Here is a 23577-nt window from a genome sequence, read left to right on the forward strand (position 1 = left end):
ACTGATCAAACTAAGCAGTTTGACACACCTGATTTAGCAAGGCATTGGGCCATACAACATTTAATTTGGTGTTATTGTTATTTTTCTGTCACAGGGAGGTTTAAGATTCAGCTGAGACGCCTCTTAGGCCCTCTTTAATTAAAAAGAAATTGTTGTTTATGTGTTCATAGAGATGCCTGTTAGTTTATGAAACACTTTAGACCTCTCCAGAGGGTATGTCTTGTGGGAGCTGATTTAGTAGGAGCACATGTGGCGAAGTTCAGGTGCCTCAGGCCTGACCAAGACTAACACCTCAGGCTCTTCCCACTTACTTGCACTCTAACAAACTAACAAACTCCCTTTAGAGTTCACAGTGTCTCCAGTCTCCCTCCACACCTGTCCTCTAAGCTAACATTGGAAACTTCCTATAAGGGATGTTGCATCATGATCCCCTTATGATCTCTATTGGAGAACCTGACGCCTTTATCGAGATTGTGGCCTTGAGCAGATTCCTTTTTAAACTCAACTAAATTCAATAATAAATAAAATAAATAAAAACATGCAATTTAAATTCATGTTTTTGTTTTGGTTTTGAAGAAAACATTAATTTGATGTCAATAGACATACAACAATGTATCTGATGAAACATTTTACGCAAATCAAAATATGTGACTATTCCATATTAAGGTATCTTTTCTGGATCTACATCATTTAGCTTTCATTCTGAAATAAAATAAATTTTATTTTGTGTCTCAGTTTGAGGCACAAGGTGTAAAAAAAGGGGTAGTTATTACTAATGAATGCTTATAATTAAAAATCACAATTTATCATGAGGGTCGGTAAAATGGCTAGTTAATGAGTAGTTACCCAAACAATGCATCTCTTTATGGCCCCTGAACATATTGCCCATATATTCTACTGTGAAGACTGTCCACATCATTTCTAAACTTGGCTGCAGGGGTTTCCTTCCATTCAGCCACAAGTGTATCAGATCATTGGGCAATATGGCCTGGCTCACAATCTCTTTTTCAGTTGGACCTGAAGTTTTTTGATGGGCTTCAGACTAGGTCTTTGTGCAGGCCTGTGTGATTCTTCCATACAACTTCCCATTTTCATTCACCTTGCTTTATGCAGGACAAAATCATGTTAAAAGAGAGAAGGGCCTTCACCAAACTGTTTCCTCAATATTGGAAGTATGTTTTTGTCTGAAAGAGTGATTCCCAACCAGGGATACCGTATACGGTTCTACTGCACTTGTCAATGGGTGCATGGAATGTTTGTGGCAAACCTCAGATAATTAGATTTTTTTTTTTTTAATGAAATTATATTTGGATTAGGGCATACAAAGTACATTACAGAGGGAATCATTAAAGACACAAGTGGCCTGGAAAGTACAGATCAGCAGGACCACCTAGGAACTGAAAAGTAGCAGGTGCCTTCAGATGGACAGCCGACCAAATTGGGCCGACAGATACAGATACGGGTTCAAGAACAGATGGCTGGAAAGCAAGGCACTGGCCAGATGATATACAGGGCTAATGAGGGAAAGTGGAGGCCGGTGAGTAAATATAAATTAAAGTCAGGTGGCTGCAAAGGTGGGAGAGTCTGAGTGCATCTGTTGGGTGGACTAAGAATGGCAATGCTGGGGCAATTGTTTAAATGAAACATATATATGAATATAATCTGCCAAGCAGTAATGGGTGATATGTTGAAAATGTATTATTATCTGTCTAAGGGGAAGAATATAAAAGGCAAACAGTGTTGGAACAATTCTTGGGGAACACCACAACACAGATTATATTGGATCAGATGAGGAGGTGCAGTGGCCAACAGCAACTGAGAAACTCTTATCAGAGAGATGAAAGGAGAAGTGCTGCAGGGCTGACCCAAAGATATCCACTCACTGACTAAGTTTGTTACGGTCAACAGTTTCAAAAGAGAACACTCCTATTTCACCATGCATAAAGATCAAGAGAAGGTTCAAGATTAGATTTTTTGGAAAAGTGTTTGGATAGCAAAAAATTGAGCAAGGAAGGCAAACAGGTGTCAGAGAATTGTAATAGAGAGCACACAAGGATCAATAGATCCCATGACATTTGCTGGAGGAAGCTTTCATACCTAACTTCTTTGCTATGGCCCAAAACCCTTTTGCTGTTTGGGGACGTCCTTCTTCTAGCCCCACCTTGCAAATCCATGGACATAAAAAAAATCACTGTTCTATAATTTCTTTTTGACCCCTCTAAAATGTATAAATATCAGTGCAGGCTTTGAATTTACATTGTGGCACATGTGATGCCACCCAGTGGTTTTGCTCTTGCAGACAGTATGCCATCCACACAAAGCTGGCCAGAGCAAGGATGGGCACTCTTACAGCTCTTGCTGGTGGCGTCTTTCTCACAGGCTGAGGAGCTGGTCTGTAGGCAGAGAGGGGATCCTGAGAATCCCCAGCTATCTAAGGATGGGGACATTTTGTTGGGAGCAATATTTTCTTTCCATAGCAGCTGGAAAGACAGACAGGATACATACATGCACAAACCACTACCACTGCAATGCACCAGGTAAATTATACTGGATCAATCTATTTAGATAGAAAATATCAAACTGAGTATTTAAATAAGGAAAACAATCCCTGTTGTATGTATTAGTTATATCAAACATTTCAATTTACTATGTTGTTAATTCTATTTCATGATCAATTTTCACATTTTTATAACTGTCTGCATGAAGTTTAAATTTCAGAGGGTTCCAGTATGCCCAGGCGATGCTCTTTGCCATAGAGGAGATTAATAATAGTACAGAGTTACTGCCTGGTATCTCTCTCGGCTATAAGATCTACAATGCCTGTGGCTCCATTTCCAGAGGTGTAAGGGTTGCACTGGCTTTGGCTAATGGAAACGAAGTGGCATCTGCACCCTTTGAGGCACCATGTACAAGACCTGCCCAAGTGCAGGCCATTATTGGGGAGACCTCTTCTTCTCCTTGCATGGCTATAGCTACTGTTATTGGACCCTTTCATATTCCAATGGTGGGTTGGATTGGTAAAAAAAACTGTATCATTATTCTTGATTTTTTTTTCTAGCTGGTCATAGCAAAGGGGATTAAAAAGTAATTGCAGTTGGCTGTATACATGTTTTATATTTCATTTCTTCATCTTGGGATATACCTTTTTGTTTTCCTTTTAGATCAGCCACTTTGCAACTTGTGATTGTCTCAGTGATAAAACCAAGTACCCATCCTTCCTCAGGACAATACCCAGTGACTACTACCAGAGCAGAGCCCTGGCCCAGTTGGTCAAGCACTTTGGTTGGATGTGGGTTGGGGCTATTAGAACTAATGATGATTATGGCAATAATGGCATGGCGATATTCACAGAAACCGCCCAGAAACTGGGTATCTGTCTGGAGTTCTCTGTATCTTTCTTTAGAACAGATCCACCAGGCAAAATACAAAAGATAATTGACGTTATCAAGGCTTCGACATCCAAGGTGATTGTCGCTTTTCTCTCCCACATGGATATGGATGTGGTACTACATGAATTGTCTCACCACAACTTGACTGGATACCAGTGGGTAGGCAGTGAGGGCTGGATCTTTGATTCCCAAACTGCAGCCATGGATAGGCAACACATTCTGGATGGTGCCATAGGCCTTTCCATCCCCAAAGCAAATGTCAGTGGCTTGAGAGAGTTCATGTTGGATGTGAGGCCACTCAATTCATCAAGTAATGAAATGTTTACAGAGTTTTGGGAGACATTATTTAGCTGTAAATTCAAAGAGTCAAATTCTTCAGCAGGGAATCGGAGAGAATGTACTGGACACGAAGACCTGACTGAGATGCAAAACAGCTTCAATGACATGTCGCTCATGCCTATCTTTAACAATGTTTATAAAGGAACGTATGCTGTGGCCCACGCACTTCATAGTATTCTCAACTGTAACAAAACATGTAGAAACAAGGTGCAGCTAGATCCATTCACAGTGAGTTGAAAAACACAAATTCTATTTTTTTTTACAGTGAGTCACACAAACAAGTAAAAATGTTTGATTCACTTTTTAAATAAATGTTGCAATAAATCTATCGTGCTGTTCAACCAATAGGCCTACAAACTGTTTGTTGGATAATAAACTACATTGATGTGTATCTTCTTAGATTTTACAGCATATAAAAGATATTAATTTCAAAACAAAGGAAGGAGAGGAAGTTTATTTCAATGAGAATGGAGACCCAGCCGCAAAGTATGAAATTATAAATTGGCAGCCAACAGAAAATGGCATTGTGGACTTTGTCACCGTTGGTCTTCATGATGCATCTTTACCTGCAGACAAACAGCTGACTCTGCACAATAAGTCTTTAATTTGGGCAGGGAACTCACAACAGGTAAGCTACCCTGTGTTCGCCGTAATTATTAAATACAGTCTACATCTATTGTTATAATTGTATACATATTTAGTTATTGTTATTGTATCATAAGTTTGTTTCTATTTTGTATAGGCTTCGTACTCTACACTAGCTACACTTTTGGGTTTATCGCTAGAGCATGAGCAGTTGTCAATATTTCTTTGTACCCTGCACAGACCACATTTAAGTCTGGTGCAGGGTGCAAAGACACTTGCACGCTTGCTTTCTGAACACTGCTAAGTATGGTTAAGCTTATTATCCATGGAGACGAGGATGCCAAAACTAATCACAAAAGGCTATACACTTCAGTTTGCCAGACCCCCACCCCTGTTTGCTTGCATGGTGGAAACAGTAGGGCATCTCTCCCGGAGAGGAGAATGAATGGTTTTACCCCCTTTTACCCCAGCTGAATCCCTCATTCATTCTAAAAGTCATAACAAATTCTTTTCAGTCGAGAATTATTTCCCTTTAAGGGTTCTTCCTTGCACGGCAGCTGAATTCTTGCAATATCAAAAGATCATTGAAGGTCACATATCACACGAATATCCATCTTGTCAGGATTCAAATAATGCATTTCCTGGGAGGAGCTACTAGCGGTTTAAGACAACATGGAGAGGTGACTGTTCATTCAATAAAACAATGGCAGCTTCTAAGCAGGTCAGCATAGATGCTGCAATAACATGAGTTACTGTATATAGGAACTGGAGAGTATATAGGGATTCAAAGAAGAGAACAGTACTGAAGGCCTTTCTTAGTGGAAAAGTTGTTTCATCTTCTTCTTCTTCTTGTCTTCATCTTCTGAAGTTAACTTCCCTGAAAACATGGTAATGTTCTGATCAAATCTGCAGTAAAACACTCCACCTCCGCATCACACCAACGTGAACCTTTCACATAAAATGACGTCAGAACCGCCGTAGGCCCCGTGTTCATGCTCGTACATGTGCGTACGCTCGTGCTTGTACATGTGCTTTACAAAAGCCCACCTCCCCCAAACGGGCCATGGCAGGCAAGCTTGCTGCGCCTAGGCGTGGTACGGTTGCACTCACACTGGTCAAACGAACTAGACTTTAACCGTGAAGCGTGTTTGGGCACGGTACGGATGGACAGTGTGAGTGCGCCCTTAGTATGTTCTGTGCACAGTGAACGTCATGCAGGCCCAGCAGCTGTTTGTTCATTATAGAATGCACTCACAATGTGCAACTCTTTCACAACAACATTTGTCTCACTGGCTGTTTAATGCCATCACTCTAGCCTACAGTGCAGCAGGAGTGGAGCTTCCACAGGGCATCTAAGCGCACTTTAAGAAGGCTCCATCCTCATTTATGGCCCTCCTCAGAGGGATGTCAGTGCCTGAGATTTGTGCAGCGGCATCCTGGGCTTCTCTGTGCCTGTGCATCCATTTCTATCTGTATGATATGTCCAAATCCTCTCTGACTGTCTGGTACATTAGCCTCACCCATTAACATAGCTTAGGGGGGGGAAGCGTTTCCAAACTAGAACACTAGCCCCCAAAGAACCGGGACCCCTGCTCCACCAACATTAGTTAAAGAAAATGCTGATTGTTGAAAAAAGAACTGGGTCAAGTATAGCTCTTATACTGTATAGTAGGATGTAAGTGGGGCCATTGCAGGGCACAAGAGCAAGAAAGAAATCTTCACTACTGCATATGCCTGAGGATTGAACCTGCACAGCTTAGAGGGCTACACCTATAATGGAAGTTAAACATAATACATAACATACAGAACATATAACTCTAATTTTGATGAATCAAAATGAATGATACAGGTTTGCAAAGACAACATCTTGTGAATGCCCATACATTTTTTTCCACAGGTGCCTTTGTCAGTTTGCAGCGAGAAGTGTCGTCCAGGAACTCGCAAGGTTCTCCAGAAAGGAAAGCCTGTATGCTGCTATGATTGCTTAAGATGTGGAGAGGGAGAAATAAGCAACATTACAGGTGAAATAATGGCATATTGGTAGAAAGTTTCAGCTCATTTAAATTACAAAAAGGTCTACAGTATATTATTATTCAAAATTTCCTAGTGGTGTATAAGCATTCGGATAGATTTGATCTTATCTACTGAGGTTTTCTATCTATCTCTCTATGAAACTGCAATAAATGTGTTTGCAAAAGCATTAAAACATTAAAATTTGCAACAATATATAAAAATCTTGTTTATTAAACAATCTAAAAATAAATAATATTATATCTTTAAATTGTATCTTGCACTTAAACAGTAAAATCAAAGTATGAAACAAATGGGGCGGCTGTGGCTTGGTGGCAGAGTGGGTCGTCCTCTGTTTGAGAGATTGGTGGTTCGATCCCCATCTCCCCCTGGTCCACATGTCGAAGTATTCTTGGGCAAGACACTGAACCCCGAATTGCTCCCCGTGCTGCGCATGGGTGTGTAAACGTGGTGTAAATGTGGTGTGAATGGTTAGATCAGATTAGATGGTATGTAGATGTCCACTGCCATCAGTGTGAATGTCTGTGTGAATGGGTGAATGTGACAGACACTGTGAAGCGCCTTGAGTAGTCAGATGACTAGAAAGGCGCTATATAAGTACAAGTCCATTTACCATTACCAAATGTGCAACTGCCATGAGGATTTTTTTTCTGAGAATCATATTGTCTGCCTTGTATGCATAGAAAAGGATTTAAGATAGTGATAAAACAATAGACAAATGTACTGATCTAACATGCCTTACTATTATATTTCAGATTCTATCAACTGTGTGCCATGCCACCCTGAGTTTTGGTCAAATGACAGAAGAGATGCCTGTGTAAGAAAAGAGGCAGAGTTTCTATCACATGAAGAGATTATGGGAGCACTGCTTACCGCAGCATCCTTATTTGGAACATGCATCACCGCTGTTGTGGGATTTATTTTCTTCAGACACAGGAAAACTCCCATTGTCAGGGCCAACAACTCTGAGCTGAGCTTCCTGCTGCTCTTCTCCTTGACCCTGTGTTTTCTGTGTTCTCTGACCTTCATCGGCCAGCCTTCCGAGTGGTCCTGCATGCTGAGACACACAGCATTCGGCATCACCTTTGTCCTCTGTATCTCTTGTGTTCTGGGGAAGACTATAGTGGTGTTAATGGCATTTAGGGCCACAGTTCCAGGAAGTAATGTGATAAAATGGTTTGGGCCTGCACAGCAGAGACTCAGTGTTCTTGGTTTCACTCTTATACAAGTTATCATATGTATCCTTTGGTTAACAATTTCTCCTCCTTTTCCATTTAAGAATTTTGAGGAACTCAAGGACAAAATCATCTTAGAGTGCGCTTTGGGCTCATCTGTAGGCTTTTGGGCTGTACTTGGGTACATAGGACTTCTGGCCATGTTATGTTTCATTCTTGCTTTTCTGGCCCGGAAACTGCCTGATAATTTCAATGAAGCAAAATTTATTACCTTTAGCATGCTGATATTCTGTGCAGTCTGGATCACTTTCATCCCAGCATATGTCAGCTCACCTGGGAAGTTCAGTGTTGCTGTGGAAATATTTGCTATTCTGGCCTCCAGTTTTGGACTGCTCATTTGTATTTTCATTCCAAAATGTTATCTTATTTTACTGAAACCCGAGAAGAATACAAAAAAGAATATGATGCGACAGGGGGCTGCAATATCATTTTGAAAACTTTAAATAATATAGTGGCAAAGGCATTCAAGTTCTATAATAATATGACATTATAATCCGTTAACCAGACTGTCAAGTAGACATCTATCTTAATTTGACCTGCATTGTACTATTGTAGTAATTTTCCCACTGTATATCATATCATTTGTGACATAACCTATTGAGATGACAGGTTTTCATACAATGTAATATACCATCATATATATGATATAGAAATGTGAATTCACTGAAGTAGAAATAAATGCATAAGCCAAAAAAAAAACTGAATTCCTTACTCATTTCACAACTTGTAATGATACAGTGCTATAAAACTATAATCAAACAAATAAAATATTCACTTCTACAGACAAAAACATATTTTGGATAAGCTTAACTTGTTTGGTTTCCTCTGGTCTCTTGGGGCATGAGTTCAACCATGACAACTTCCCTCCTGTTGTTAAAGGCATATAAAGCCCTGCCATGAGCTGTAGAGCTGATTGGCCTGACCTTAAGAGCAGAGCAATGCCATTGTTGAGGCTTCTCCTCTTGGTTCTGCTAATGGGGAAAGGAGACCCTGTGTGCCGGCTGCAAGGCTCAGCACAACCACCTGAAGTGGCCCAAGATGGCGACCTTTTTATTGGAGGCATTTTTTCATTTCGCACAGGCCAGGATTATGTTATTAACACATTTCAGACAATTCCAGAAGTACGGAAATGCAAAAAGTATGCATTGCTATGCCTATTTGAATTGGTTTATGTGTATTTTGTATTGTATGTGGGACATTAACATAATGATATGTTGTTTAATTCTATCTTTAATCCCCCTTTAGCTTCAATTTTAGGGAATTCAAATTTGCTCAAGCAATGATATTTGCTATAAATGAGATAAACAAAAATCCTGACTTGCTCCCTAATGTCAAACTTGGCTACAAGATCTATAATAACTGTGGAACTATGGACATATTGAGAGCTGCACTGGCCCTGGTGAGCGGACTGAAGAGAGAAGTCAGTGATGGCAACTGCACTAAAACTGAGACAGTGCAAGCTATCTTGGGACATTCAGGATCAAGACCAACTATTGCATTTGCACAAGTTGTTGGAAGATTTCATATACCTGTGGTAAGTCAAAGAAGAAAGGTCATTACTGTTAGTGTGGAGTGTTGTTAAACTTTAATTTGCCAATGGAAATATATACAGTTTGTGGATTTGCAACATTATCAAGGTAGCATAAATGTAAAAGGTTATTATGCAAGATTGATAAAAGGTTTGTTTGTCACTGCCAGTAACATGATTGTATCTTTCACTGCAGATCAGCCATTTTGCCACCTGTGCCTGTTTGAGCAACAGAAAAGACTATCCAACTTTTTTCAGAACTATTCCCAGTGACTACTACCAGAGCAGAGCACTGGCAAAGCTGGTCAAGTACTTTGGTTGGAGCTGGATTGGGGCTCTAGCTGTGAATAACGAATATGGCCTCAATGGCATAGCTACATTTATTCAAGCTGCACAAGAACATGGCGTGTGTGTTGAGTATTCTGAAGTATTTTCATCATCAGATCCAACTCATACCCTGCAGAGAATAATAGAGATAATTAAGCATGCCACTTCAAAAGTGATTGTGGCTTTTATGTCTCACAGAGAAGTTAAGGTTCTGGCAAGAGAGTTGTACAAACAGAACATTACAGGACTGCAGTGGGTTGGCAGTGATGCCTGGATCACAGATCACTCTCTGACTGACAGTGAGGGACACAGCATCCTGGTGGGCTCACTGGGCTTCACTGTCAGCCGAGCTCAAATCCCAGGGCTGGAAGAGTACCTGAAGCAGCTCCACCCCTCACAGTTTCCTGAAAGTCAGTTTGTCAGAGATTTCTGGGAAGACATGTTTGACTGTGCTCTGAATGACACTGCAAACACACAAAGAAAGCCATGCAGTGGGTTTGAGAGTTTACAGAATGTCGAATCACAGTTCACTGATGTGTCTGAGCTGAGATTCACCAGTAATGTATACAAGTCAGTTTACACTGTTGCTCATGCGCTTGACAACCTGATTAAATGTGAGGAGGGTAAAGGGCCATTTTCAAATGGGAGCTGTGCTGATATTAAACACATTCAACCATGGCAGGTGAGGAACCATCAGTAAAGTGTGACAGAGTGATAACAGCAGGAAACCTTTCATTTAATTTCTGTATCATTTCTTTACTAGGTCTTGCAATATCTGAACACTGTTAATTTCACCACTGAAGACGGGCAACACGTTTATTTTGACAGTAATGGAGACTCACCAGCAAGATATGACCTTGTTAATTTACAAATTACAAACAAAGGAACCATGGAAGGGGTAACAGTTGGCATTTATGATGCTTCTGTTCCAGAGAGTCGTCCGTTCATCATGAACAACATTCCAGTTGTCTGGGGAAATGGTCTGACCGAGGTAAAGTAGAGACTTAGATTTGGGCTTGTTTACTTTTCACATATTTACTCAAAGGTGTTCTAAAAACCTTGATATGGATATTGAGTTTTATATTTTTGTGTGTATTTTTCTCAATGACTTGCCTGTTTAAATAAAGGTTCAATAAATAAGCTGTAGATATTTTATGAGTTGCAAAAATAAATGTGTGTGTGTGTGTGTGTTTGTGTGTGTGTGTGTGTGTGTGTAGGAGGTACCCGTGTCAGTTTGCAGTGAGAGCTGTCTTCCAGGAACTCGTAAGGTTCTCCAGAAAGGAAAGCCAGCCTGCTGTTATAAATGCATATTCTGTCCAGCAGGCGAGATAAGTAATATAACAGGTAATTAAACAATGTATCACTATTACATTTGCTGTTTCAAATGCAGTAAAATGTATTACACATAATGACATGAAAAAAAAAATCTGAAAATCAGAAATGAATTTTCAGAAATAAGTAGCTTCCTGAAACCACAACATGAATATAACTCCACATTTGTTTGTTTATTTTTTTTTTCCATTTTGCAGATTCAATACACTGTATGAAATGCCCACCAGAGTACTGGTCCAACAAGCAGAAGGATGACTGCATCCCCAAAGCAATCGAATTTTTAGCATATGATGAAATATTGGGAACATTGTTAGCTGTATTTTCCCTGCTGGGAGTTTTTCTAACTACAATCATGATGCTAATCTTATACGTCCACAAAGAAACACCCCTAGTACGGGCCAACAACTCTGAGCTGAGCTTCCTGCTGCTCTTCTCCTTGACCCTGTGTTTCCTGTGTTCTCTGACCTTCATCGGTCGGCCCTCTGAGTGGTCCTGCATGCTGAGACACACAGCATTCGGCATCACCTTTGTTCTCTGTATCTCTTGTGTTCTGGGGAAGACTATAGTGGTGTTAATGGCCTTCAGGGCCACACTTCCAGGAAGTAATGTGATGAAATGGTTTGGGCCTGCACAGCAGAGACTCAGTGTTCTGGGTTTCACTCTTATACAGATTCTTATTTGCATACTTTGGCTGACAATCAACCCTCCTTTTCCTTTCAAGAATGTGTTGCTGTATAATGACAGAATCATCTTAGAGTGTGCCCTGGGATCATCTGTAGGGTTCTGGGCTGTGTTGGGATACATAGGACTTCTAGCTGTGTTGTGTTTTGTACTCGCTTTTTTGGCTCGAAAGCTGCCTGATAATTTCAATGAGGCTAAATTGATCACTTTCAGCATGTTAATATTCTGTGCAGTGTGGATCACATTTATCCCAGCTTACGTTAGCTCTCCAGGGAAATTCACTGTGGCTGTGGAGATATTTGCTATTCTGGCCTCCAGTTATGGACTTCTCTTCTGCATTTTTCTGCCAAAATGTTATATAATTTTGTTCAGGCCTGAGCAGAACACTAAGAAACACATGATGGGAAAGACACCTAGTGATATACGTTATTAACCACTGAACATATCACTTGTAATGTAACTTTCCTCTTTTACAACCACAATAAAATCTGTACTTATTATTTTTATATCACGGGCTTCTCTAATGCAAATATGTTTTTTCAGTGAATACATCTTTGATTATATTCTGTTTTGTTGTATGTTAAATTTGTATACATTTATTCAGAAATGGCTTCCCAATAGTTCCATCGCTACATTCATTCAGATCTCTAAGATCGCAGATCCAGTCTCCCCCTTATCTGAAGCTTTTGGGGGTCCGCCATGCCCAAGTGCTTCAGTGAATCCTCTATCGAAGCTACCCCACAATGTATTCAGCAATGCAGACAGCTACAAGCCTCACACATCTTTTATTTTTTTATTATTTCATTTAACCTACTGTATATTTAACCATGTTAAGTTTCATTGAGATTAAGAATCTCTTTTTCAAGGGAGACCTGGCCAAGCTAGGCAACAACAAGATTTTTTTTTTTTTTTTGTCTAATAAATTAAAGGCATCTTGTTGGTCCTACTTTCAAGTACAACTATACAATGATGCAATACAGCAAAAATAATAGGTACATGTACACATTCAAAAAAAACAAGACAGAAGAAAAACAGTGGACGATAAATGAGTCCCCATCTGTTGTAAGCATGACTTTATTACCCAGTGGCTTGACTCCAGTGGGAGTGCTGCAGCACGGCCCCAAAACGAGGACACTGGAGATTAAACATTGTGAATTGCTTCATCCTTACACACAACAACAGGAACAACAGGTGACATATTTCCTCAAGCTGAAAAAACAGGTTCCATGTCATTCATCATACTTGTCACAACATGTTAATGTTGCATTTTAAATCAAGTAAGGGTTTGTTTTGAATGATCTTCCTTGTTTGTTTTTTTGTTTGTTTTTTTAAGCTCTGAGATCATGTCTGCCGTGAGGTGCCAGTGTTTGCTTTATCAGCAAACTGAAAAAAATGCTGTATTATAAAATACTTTGGTACTATTTAATAAATGTATAATGTCACTATTGATCATGTTTCTGACAACTTACTCTTTAGCTAAAGAGCCATGGAGGCTTGAAAGTATAAGAAGACTAGTCATAGCCCCAGCAAATGCATTGCAGCATGCAGTTTGTCCTGTTTATTCTGATTGTGCAGGTACATTGTGTCAGGCCTGTATGACACGGGACATTCAACCAACAAAATGCTATTTTCATTTTCATTCATTTCAAATTCAAAATATATTTTTTTCCCTCATCACGAACAATAATTTACTTTACGTAATGAGTGAAATTACCCTTATCCTTTATCCCTAACCTTACAATTACACAACTGAGGGTTATTAAAAGATGGCGGACATAGTGCAATCAGACAGCAGGTTGTGCTGATGACAAAAACTGAACTGGAGACCATCTTGCGATGGGATCACACCAGTCGCGATGCTAAATCGGGTCAGTGGTGTAAATTTGGGATTGACCCCTTCCCTATTTCTTACCCTGTAATTCCGGCATGCTTGGACCACACCTATCTTTAAACTTAGCCTTCTTGTTTATCTCAAACACACACCTATAAAGTTTCATGACCGTGTTTTGCATGGTTGTGACATTATCACAGTGACAAAATCTGGCCGCAGACAGAGACAAACAGAAATATAAAAACATGGCAAAGTTCTCAGAAGTGGTGTTGAGTACTTTGCTCAAAACCAAATGCTGAAAAACATTTCATCTTGATCTTGGTACAATATTATACAGAGAGTTTTGCAAACAAATACAAATTAGTTACTTTTTGTTGTTATATGTACGTGACAAAAAATGCACGAGAACAACCTGTCTTAGTTCTAGTTTGTATTTGACTCATCCTATAACTTTAAGCCAAAATTTACACATTCTGCTAATTTATATTCAAACAAATAATTTGAACCAAAAAATATGAAATAGCTATCTATACTAAAGTTTTGTTCATTGCATACTCTTTCGTTGCTGTACACCACATTATTTTTCCTTGTTCCCTGGGGGCACCCACCCACTTTGCTTTACACCCTATAGCAGTAGGTCCATGGATATGAGCATGGACATGTTCTACATTGAAAAGGCCAAAGCAGAGTATAAAGAGTGACACAGGGGCAGAGTTCACGAGGCCAGTATGCAGAGCGAAGCTATGCCACTGCTGAAGCTGGTCCTCCTGGTTCTTCTGATCAGGAGAGGAACACCTGTTTGCCGGCTGCAGGGAAAGGCACAACCACCTGAGCTGACCAAGGCTGGGGACTTCATTTTAGGTGGTATTTTTACCTTTCGCACTGGGTACAGAGGAAGCGTGCCCACCTTTCAAACCTTACCCGATCCTCCAACATGCCTGGAGTGAGTGTGTGTTGTGATTTTGATCCAATATGTGCTTTCTTGATCAATACATTTTCTTCATATGACATAGTTTAAAGAAATGTATTTTTCCTTTTTCTAGCATCAATGTAAGAGAATTCAAATTTGCCCAGACCATGATTTTTGCAATTGAGGAAATAAATAGAAATCCTACAACTCTTTCTAACTACACAGTGGGCTACAAGATTTACAATTCCTGTGGAATGACAAACATTATGAAGTCAGCTCTAGATTTAGCCAATGGACAGAGACAGATCATTGATGAAACACGCTGCACAAAGGCTGAAACTGCACATGCCGTACTAGGCCACTCTGGCTCTGCACCCACGGTAGGATTTGCCCGGATAATGGGAAGATTTCAGATACCAGTGGTAAATATTTGACTTTTATTCAGTGTTTATAACCAGTTATGTAAGAGTCCATATAAGAGCATGTTTCTAAATCATTGTCATTTAAGTTATAGAGATTTTGGATATGTCTAATTCTGGATTTCAAAGAGCTTCTTGACAAACTTGTCTAATGCCGTTTTTTTTTCTCATTCTCTTTGGCTAAACTTTGAATGATATTATTTTTTCAAACAATAACTTCAATACTCTGAACAATTCATTTGTTGTTTATAACACAGGTTTGGGTTTTTTTGGCATCAATGTTATTGTGGTCGATATCCTATTCAGTGTACATGACTTTAAAAAAAAGGACAAAGTTGAATTTCGTATTTACAGTATATGTAACAACTTGATAGACACATATATTCACTGTATACGTACAAATCTGCATCCGTTTTTTTTCTGTAACCTACGGTGTTGTACACTTGACTTTTCCCACTCAACTTATTTTTTAACACAGAATCTAAAAATCTCAGTGTGATACACAAAAGCATTCTGCTTGACAAACATTCTTGTATAGTTCAAGTAAGTAGTCTGCAGTTACTCATCAGTGTCAACAAAAGATAGACTAAAACTATTTGTATAGAAGAAATATTTCGAGTGTTGACTGTCATGGTGAAAACATATCTAAGCACTTTGCGCAGTACGACTCACATGATAAAAAAAACAACTTTGCACTTTTACTGACACAGAAACTGGTTTAAAAGCATGGATGGCATATTTTAGGTGAGTTTCTACTTTTACAGACATGCCATAGTGTTGTGATGTCGCATGAAACAGTTGCTATAATTGCACTTTCAGCTTAGAGAAGGTGAAGACTGTTTAAAAAACAATGAGCAAGTGTGATTGAGACAAACTTTTCTAAGTAATTATTGTGTAAAGAACACATTTCTGTTTTTTCTCTTTTGCACAGATCAGCCACTTTGCAACCTGTGAATGTCTCAGCAACAGGGAGGAGTTTCCATCCTTCTTCAGAACTATTCCCAGTGACCGCCACCAAAGCAGGGCCTTGGCAAAGCTGGTGAAGCATTTTGGCTGGACCTGGGTGGGGGCAATTAGTAACAAAAACGACTATGGTATCAACGGGATCACAACATTTATACAAGCTGCAAAAGAAGAGGGAGTGTGCATAGAATATTACCTGGCATTTGAGCAAACAGGTCCTCTTCACGAGTTGACAAAAGTAGTTGAAACTGTGAAGTACTCCACCTCTAAAGTCATCATTGCCTTCATGTCGCACAGAGAAATGAATGTGCTGGCGACTGAGTTGTACAAACAGAACATTACAGGACTGCAGTGGGTTGGCAGTGACGCCTGGATCACAGATCACTCTCTGACTGACAGTGAGGGACACAGCATCCTGGTGGGCTCACTGGGCTTCACCGTCAGCCGAGCTCAGATCCCAGGGCTGGAAGAGTACCTGAGGCAGTTCCACCCCTCACAGTTTCCTGACAGTCAGTTTGTCAGAGATTTCTGGGAAGACATGTTTGACTGTGCTCTGAATGACACTGCAAACACACAAAGAAAGCCATGCAGTGGGTTTGAGAGTTTACAGAATGTAAAATCATATTTTACAGATGTTTCTGACCTGAGATTCACCAATAATGTATACAAGTCAGTTTACGCCGTGGCTCATGCTCTCCACAGCCTTGTCACATGTGAGGGGGGTAGAGGCCCCTTCGACAACGGGAGCTGTGCTGATACCAAACACATTCAACCATGGCAGGTGAGGGAAAAAACAGAAGGTTATTGAGCTTTGGAAATCATTTAATTGTTTATATCCCACAAAAATCAGATGTCATTTGAAACTAAAGACCATCTTGTGATGGCATCACAACAGCTGCCATGTTAAGTGGACCGGGGCATAAAGTGGCGGGGCAATGGCCCCTTCTATACTTTTTACCCCACTTTTTCAGCCACTTATTTTCAAACTCAACTTTATTTCAACCTCAAAAACGATACATATAAAAACACAAAGTTATTTATTGAGAAAAAAAATTGAGAAAAAGCCAGCAGTGTTCAATTAAATCCCTCCTCTTCTTTACAGGTGCTACACTCCTTACAGAATATCAACTTTACAACAAGTCAGGGGGAAAGAGTGACTTTTGACCAGAATGGAGATTCACCTGCAAAATATGAGCTCATAAATTTACAACATGTGACCTCAGGGACCATGCATGCCCGCACAGTTGGAGTTTTTGATGCCACTCTGCCCCGCGAGCATCAATTTTTAATGAACAGCGTGCAGATAGTGTGGACAGGAGGAAGTGATACGGTACATATTCATATTGCTTTGTTTTCACATTTCTGGGTTGTTAGTCACACTGCCATACTGAATAATATTTCATAATCCACTAGAACAAAAGACAGGCGTCTGGGTTATGACATGATTACATTTTTCTAAATTAATTTCAAATGAAATAAATCAGTGAACACACTGCAGGTCACATCCAATTCCTCCACATATTCATGCACCAGGTGCCTGTGTCAGTGTGCAGTGAAAGCTGCCCCCCAGGAAAACGCAAAGTCCAGCAGAAAAGAAAACCTGTTTGCTGTTTTGACTGTATACTGTGTGCAGAAGGAGAAATTAGCAACATTACAGGTTTGATTTAGAATTGTTTACATATACATTACATTCAAAATATTTGGTATCTGGAATGTGTTTTTTCCTATCCATTAATAGCATGTGACCTAATCAATGTTTTGTCTATTTCAAAAACAGACTCAGCGGATTGCTTCAAATGCCCCATTGATTATTGGCCGAATATCAGAGGAGACACATGCATCTTGAAAGAAATTGAATTCTTGTCTTTCGCAGAGATCATGGGGATCATTTTATCATTCTTTTGTTTGTTGGGTGTCATTTTGACAATTATGATAGCATTAGTGTTCTTTCACTTCTGGGAAACTCCTATTGTCAGGGCCAACAACTCTGAGCTGAGCTTCCTGCTGCTCTTCTCCTTGACCCTGTGTTTCCTGTGTTCTCTGACCTTCATCGGTCGGCCCTCTGAGTGGTCCTGCATGCTGCGACACACAGCATTCGGCATCACCTTTGTTCTCTGTATCTCTTGTGTTCTGGGGAAGACTATAGTAGTGTTAATGGCATTTAGGGCCACACTTCCAGGAAGTAATGTGATGAAATGGTTTGGGCCTGCACAGCAGAGACTCAGTGTTCTGGGTTTCACTCTTATACAGATTCTTATTTGCATACTTTGGCTGACAATCAACCCTCCTTTTCCTTTCAAGAATGTGTTGCTCTATAATGACAGAATCATCTTAGAGTGTGCCCTGGGATCACCTGTAGGGTTCTGGGCTGTGTTAGGATACATAGGACTTCTAGCTGTGTTGTGTTTTGTACTCGCTTTTTTGGCTCGAAAGCTGCCTGATAATTTTAATGAAGCTAAATGTATCACCTTCAGCATGCTGATATTCTGTGCAGTGTGGATTACGTTTATCCCAGCTTATGCCAGCTCTCCTGGGAAGTTCACTGTGGCTGTGGAGATATTTGCTATTCTGGCTTCAAGTTATGGACTTCTTTTCAGCATTTTTATCCCCAAATGTTATCTTATTTTACTGAGGCCAGAACAAAATACCAAAAAGCATGTAATGAACAAAACAAATGTTAGTCAATATTAATTTTAGATTGCTGTAATTCCTTGCTTTTTAATTTTTCCTTATTTTGTATTGATCATTAATAACTCAGTTTCTAGTTAATATTATGTGAATGATCCTGTCTTTCTTTCTTAAATACTAGTGTCTTAGTAATAAAGATGCGAGTAATACTGAATTAAACAATACAATAAACTAACATAAATTAATTTGCACTGCATAATTGAGTGTCCCCTGGTCATTTACATATATTTCTTATTTCTATTTTACACCAGTGCAGATGTACAGTAAATGTGATATCACATGTATAGTATGATCATTAAACCATGAACAGTTTCCTCTCTATAAGTGTGTTCAGTTCAAATTATGAATTAAATAATGTTTCAAGTAAAAAACTGCAAAATAATGTCAGCAAAGTCAATTCCAAAATAAAAGATTTTGCATGAATATTTCACACAATAATTCGTTATCAAAGAAATTTTAAATTCATTTTTATAGATTAGCTACAAAAAGGCCTAGCATTTTTTATCCTTTAACTGACTTACATGATCATTTCTGCTGCCATCTATCAAAGACAATAGATAGACAAGATAATTTGTTGTTGCATTGATGAAGTGGGATTAAGTGATATAAAGATACACTTTTCCATCAGGGTTATGGACACTTTGCAATTCATATTTTCTTTCTTCACAAACATGAAACTAAACATGTAATAATTCGGACAGGCCTGCACATTTTGACATCTGATCGTGTTCTCAAAGGTGCGTTACTTTCTGGTGGACCAATGTGTAACACAAAATGCATTATTACATTGACAAGCTAAGAATAAGATGCTACACACATAGCTGAGGCCCTCTTCTGGCCCAGTTACAATTTCTGGCATTGTCGGTAGGATCCAGCCAGAGACAGGTTTTTTTTATTCTGTTTTTTTTTTTTCGTACAAGTACATTCGAGTAGAGGTTTTTTTTTGTTTTTGTTTTTTTTTTAAAGCAAAGCAGCAGTTGGCACCATGAGGGACCTGACATTGGCCTGGTTTAGGACTCTCAGCAGCAAGGGCAATGAGGCTGTGTTTCCACTGCATTCTGTGGCATAGGAAACTGAAGGAGGGAGGTGGTGCAACAGTTCCAGGCCAAAAGGGACGGCCTTGGCAAAAACTGTCAGAGGCAAAGCCAGGGCCTAGCAGTGCCACCGAGCCCACCGTCAAAGGAAGAGGCTACAGTGATGGTTACGTTTAGGCAACAAAAGGTGATGGTTACGTTTAGGATCTAAAACTACTAGATGATTAGAGAAAAGATTGTGGTTTGGTTAAGTACACGAACACTGCCAGGACATGAACTACTATCCCCCGGGTAATAAGTCCTATGTTTTGGAATCACCTCAACCAACCTCCATGAAGATTTTAGTTCTCTAATATGATGTTACCTAAATTCCTCCTTTTCTTTGGATTTAATGTTGACAGTAATAAATATGCGGAATACATACCAATTATAGTGCATCATGTTTCATACTTTTATGTATGAACAGTGAATGAGGACAGCCTGCACTGTTACAGGTCATTTTTTAAGTTTGTCCTTTTCAAATATGCCACCACTACCAGATAGTTAACCAATTAACTTCAGTTGCTTGGTAATTAATGCATTATAAATACTTAATGGCTACATGGCAGTTAAATACATAATTTATTTGAAATGCATTCTCTTTTTGCACACTTACACACAGTCATACACATGCAACAGTAAGCACCCCAAACCTGTAACATGTATTGATTGTTATGGAAACAGCGCCCATGTGTATTCTTGTCACATTTATCGTCATGCCTGACATCCTTCAGGTCTTATGCAAAAGAAAAGCTATTTGCATGTACCTGTGAGAATTGACCACGAAGTTGCCTCCTACATTTGAGTAGCAGGAAGCTATAAAACACATTGTTGCAAGAATACTGACTGTGCCAAAGGCGAAGCTCTGAGATGACAACAGTTGCATTTGTCTTCTTAACACTGTTCACTTGGATAGTGACATCTGGCACGTGGCCTAGACTGGACCAGTGTACTGAGCTAAGTCAGTATGGGCGTGATGAAGAGACAAGGGGCTGCAGCTCAAGTGCATCATATAAAAATGTTGTTATTCATGGCAAAATTAAACTGACACTGACATGTGACAGGTGAGTCAATTGATGCTAAATTGCATTTTTTTTCTGTTTTCTCCATTTCCTCCACTTGTATTTTGCTCCTTAACCTGCTTTTTGTTTCGCCAAGGACTTGGCTGTACCCCATGTTTGGTTTCCCATAGATTAATCAGCAACTGGCTTGTAATTGAGGGATTTCCTCAGCAGGGAACCGGCCTGAATTATGTTAATTATGTATTACCACCATAATGAGAGACCCCTCAAAAGCCAATTAGACAACCTATGGGGGAGCTTTTATGAGTCAATTCAATTTGAAGTAATTTACTGTAATTATCTACAAAGTAGCAGTCTCATAGTTGGGTCATTATGCTTTTCATGTTGGGGTTAGAGTTGAAGAGGTTTTTTAACAATGTATTTGATTTTTAAATGTGTTCCTTAAGTTTTGCTACAAATGGTGAGCTGTTGGGTGATTAATAATATATGAGTGTTATGGATAAGTGATGCTTTGCTACATAATGTGATCATAAAATGATGTATGTTTTTTTTCCTCATCTGGTTAGATCTCCTGAAATGAGTGTCGCCTCAGAAAGGATTTTCAGACAGGACAGGATCCAAAAAGACTCTACCGTCTTTGCTGGTGTGACTTTGAGCTGTATGATTTTTAATAGCTGTGTGAACCTGTTGCAAAGTGCGAAGCAAAACAGGCACATCTGCAAATGCGTATTTTATCAGTTGTTGGTGTGTTTCTTGTGTAAGACCAGCTACCTGCTACCAGCAACAGAGGTGAGCACCACAATTACATGAATCATATCCATCATATTGCATGTGAAATTAAATCTGATGTTAAATTTAGGACAGTCCATGCCACATATATTGCCTTTCTACTTTCTTTCTTTCTTTCTGTGTGTAAATGTATTTCTGCTCACCCCAATATATTCTGAAATGAATTAATGATCTTATGTGTTTGTCTGTGATGTTCCTTTATACAGATAAAGACTGATTATCACAGCGTACATTTGAATTACACAAGTATCTGTCCTTCATCTGTTCATGTGAGATATATGGCTCACTGCACCCACATCATTACCCTTGTTCTAGTGGACAACTGGAAAACATTGGGTTGTATCTGCTTCTGTAAGGCCACAACCCTGCAAGGCTTTTTATACAGAGAACTTGGATCTACATTTCCAGAATTCTGTATCTTCATCTTGTCTGAGAGCCAAGTGACCCTCATGTCCTCAAAGAAGGCACACGTCAGGATGTGCTGTGTGCAGGTTTGCATACACATACAGTATTTCTGTGCAGTGCCTTTTTCTACCTCAGTCTCTCTAGAATGGTGTGTTTCACAGCATCATTAGTACTCTTTTCTGCTGGGCAATCTGTAACAAATCTAAATATAACACAGTACACTTTAAACACAGACTTGTTTCAATCGTACCAACTGTTTATTAGTTATAATTAACCTGATAAATACATTTTATTTTTAGGTATAGGTATTTTGAGAAATCTGCTGATATGAGAAGGATGTGAAAAGACATTGCCATGTGTGTGCATAGAAGTACTGTATTTTAAGGTTTGCACATACATGAGGACATTTTGGATAAAATATTCTATTCTATTCTATATTCACATTTTATTGTGTATATGATTGTATTGTGATATAGACATATATTGTGATACAGAAAATTCAAATTTAAAAAAAACGCCCATGGATGCAAATATAGATATCTGTCTTTTGTGTTTTTTGTTGTTTTTTTGTAGCTAATTCCGTGAATTTATATGCATTGATACAAATACCGTTTCACTATAAATCCAATATGACCATGGAGAAGTTGCCGCAGTAAAAGTGGAACAGTAAAAAGTAAAAGATAATATATTGTCGTATGGCCTAATCATATTTGCATGTAACTTACTTTCATATCTTGTCAACAGATGCCATCAAAGTTCTCTGCACCACACTGTCCAAGAAAAACATTTTTGACTCAAGAAGGTAATATATATATATAAAAAGCAAAGTCAATAAAAGTGTGATTGTATCTGTTTAAGCAGTTAAATAATCTAACACTTTTTTTTCCTCAGATAACAACAAATTTACTGTTTACACTGGCAGGGTGGAGAGTCTGTCGCCTTCAGCCGCCAACAAATGGGTTACAAAATATTGTCTGGCATCTGTGATACTGCTTGGAATCTACATGACAGGAAAAAAAATATCACCAGACAGTGTCAGCCATGCCCATGACAGTAACTTCACAATGGTGATGCTTTTCACGATGACCATGCAACATTTTCCCCCCTCAGTTACCATCCATCGGCCCTCTGAATGGTACCGGGTTGCTGTAAGGATCTCTTTTGGCGTCTGCCTCTCGTGTGTTCTGGGGAGAACTGTCCATGTGTTAATTACCTGCAGGGCTGCTCATACTGTCGTGAAATTGTTTCGTCCCACGCAGCAGCAATTTCGGACTCTGCCTATTACCATGCTGTTTATCTGGTTGACTTTCAGTTGTCCAAATAAGAGCATAAAACACTGGTTATTCTATGAGGGTAGGGTGGGATCAACACTAAGATCCTGGGCTATGATAGGGCAGATAGAGCTGCTGGCTACTTTGTCATTTGAGTTTGTCTCACTTTACAGTTTGCTACAATCCATCCTGACTACACTGAGTTTTCTGAATATCCTCTTACATGTGCTGCTGGTAACCTGTCTACAGTATTTAAGGGTACCAACAAAATATATATTGGTTATTAACATCAACAGGTTAATTTAAAATGTATGTATCATTACACTGACCATACTATTGTAACCAGAATATGATGTAAACATCTGAAATCTAAAGTTTAACCTATAATGAAGGGTAAACAGATAAAAAATAAAAATGCCATGTACAAATTAATTGTACTAGTCCCATTAACATGATGGTGTTCTTGGGGAATATTTAATTTTTGTCATTATTTATTTATGTATTTTTTTTTATTTTACCTTACCTTTAACATTACACAGAATAACTAATCCTCAACAGTGATTGAAGTCCATGACAGTTGATTGTCATAATTCTCTGTGGCACCATTTTTATTAGTTCTACTACACATTTTACACAATTTCTAACTGTAAGGATAATTTTAGTACAATGCTCTTTATAAGTTTATTAAAAAAAATTGTAATGGCGATGTCTCATGTGTTTATATTAATCGCTTGTCATGGCATAATGATGTAAAACTTT

The 23577-nt window shown here is 39.1% G+C and overlaps 1 protein-coding gene across 1 annotated transcript; it reads left to right on the forward strand.

Moving 5' to 3' along the window:
* Nucleotides 1-2304: 2304 nt before the first annotated feature.
* LOC310947443 (uncharacterized protein) lies at nucleotides 2305-18261 on the forward strand (the record flags this gene model as incomplete). The annotated part of the gene is made up of 19 exons (XM_083914231.1): nucleotides 2305-2537; nucleotides 2707-3004; nucleotides 3162-3956; nucleotides 4129-4356; nucleotides 6211-6334; nucleotides 7100-7998; nucleotides 8509-8717; nucleotides 8825-9113; nucleotides 9304-10116; nucleotides 10198-10425; nucleotides 10652-10778; nucleotides 10964-11872; nucleotides 12781-12799; nucleotides 14063-14221; nucleotides 14322-14610; nucleotides 15539-16351; nucleotides 16673-16900; nucleotides 17104-17227; nucleotides 17348-18261. The coding sequence occupies 19 exons, from the start codon at nucleotides 2305-2307 to the stop codon at nucleotides 18259-18261; spliced, it is 7698 nt and encodes a 2565-aa protein (XP_083770357.1).
* Between the last annotated feature and the right edge of the window lie 5316 nt (nucleotides 18262-23577).

Source organism: Echiichthys vipera (assembly GCF_963691815.1).
Source record: "Echiichthys vipera genome assembly, chromosome: 5".
Lineage (NCBI taxonomy): Eukaryota > Metazoa > Chordata > Actinopteri > Perciformes > Trachinidae > Echiichthys > Echiichthys vipera.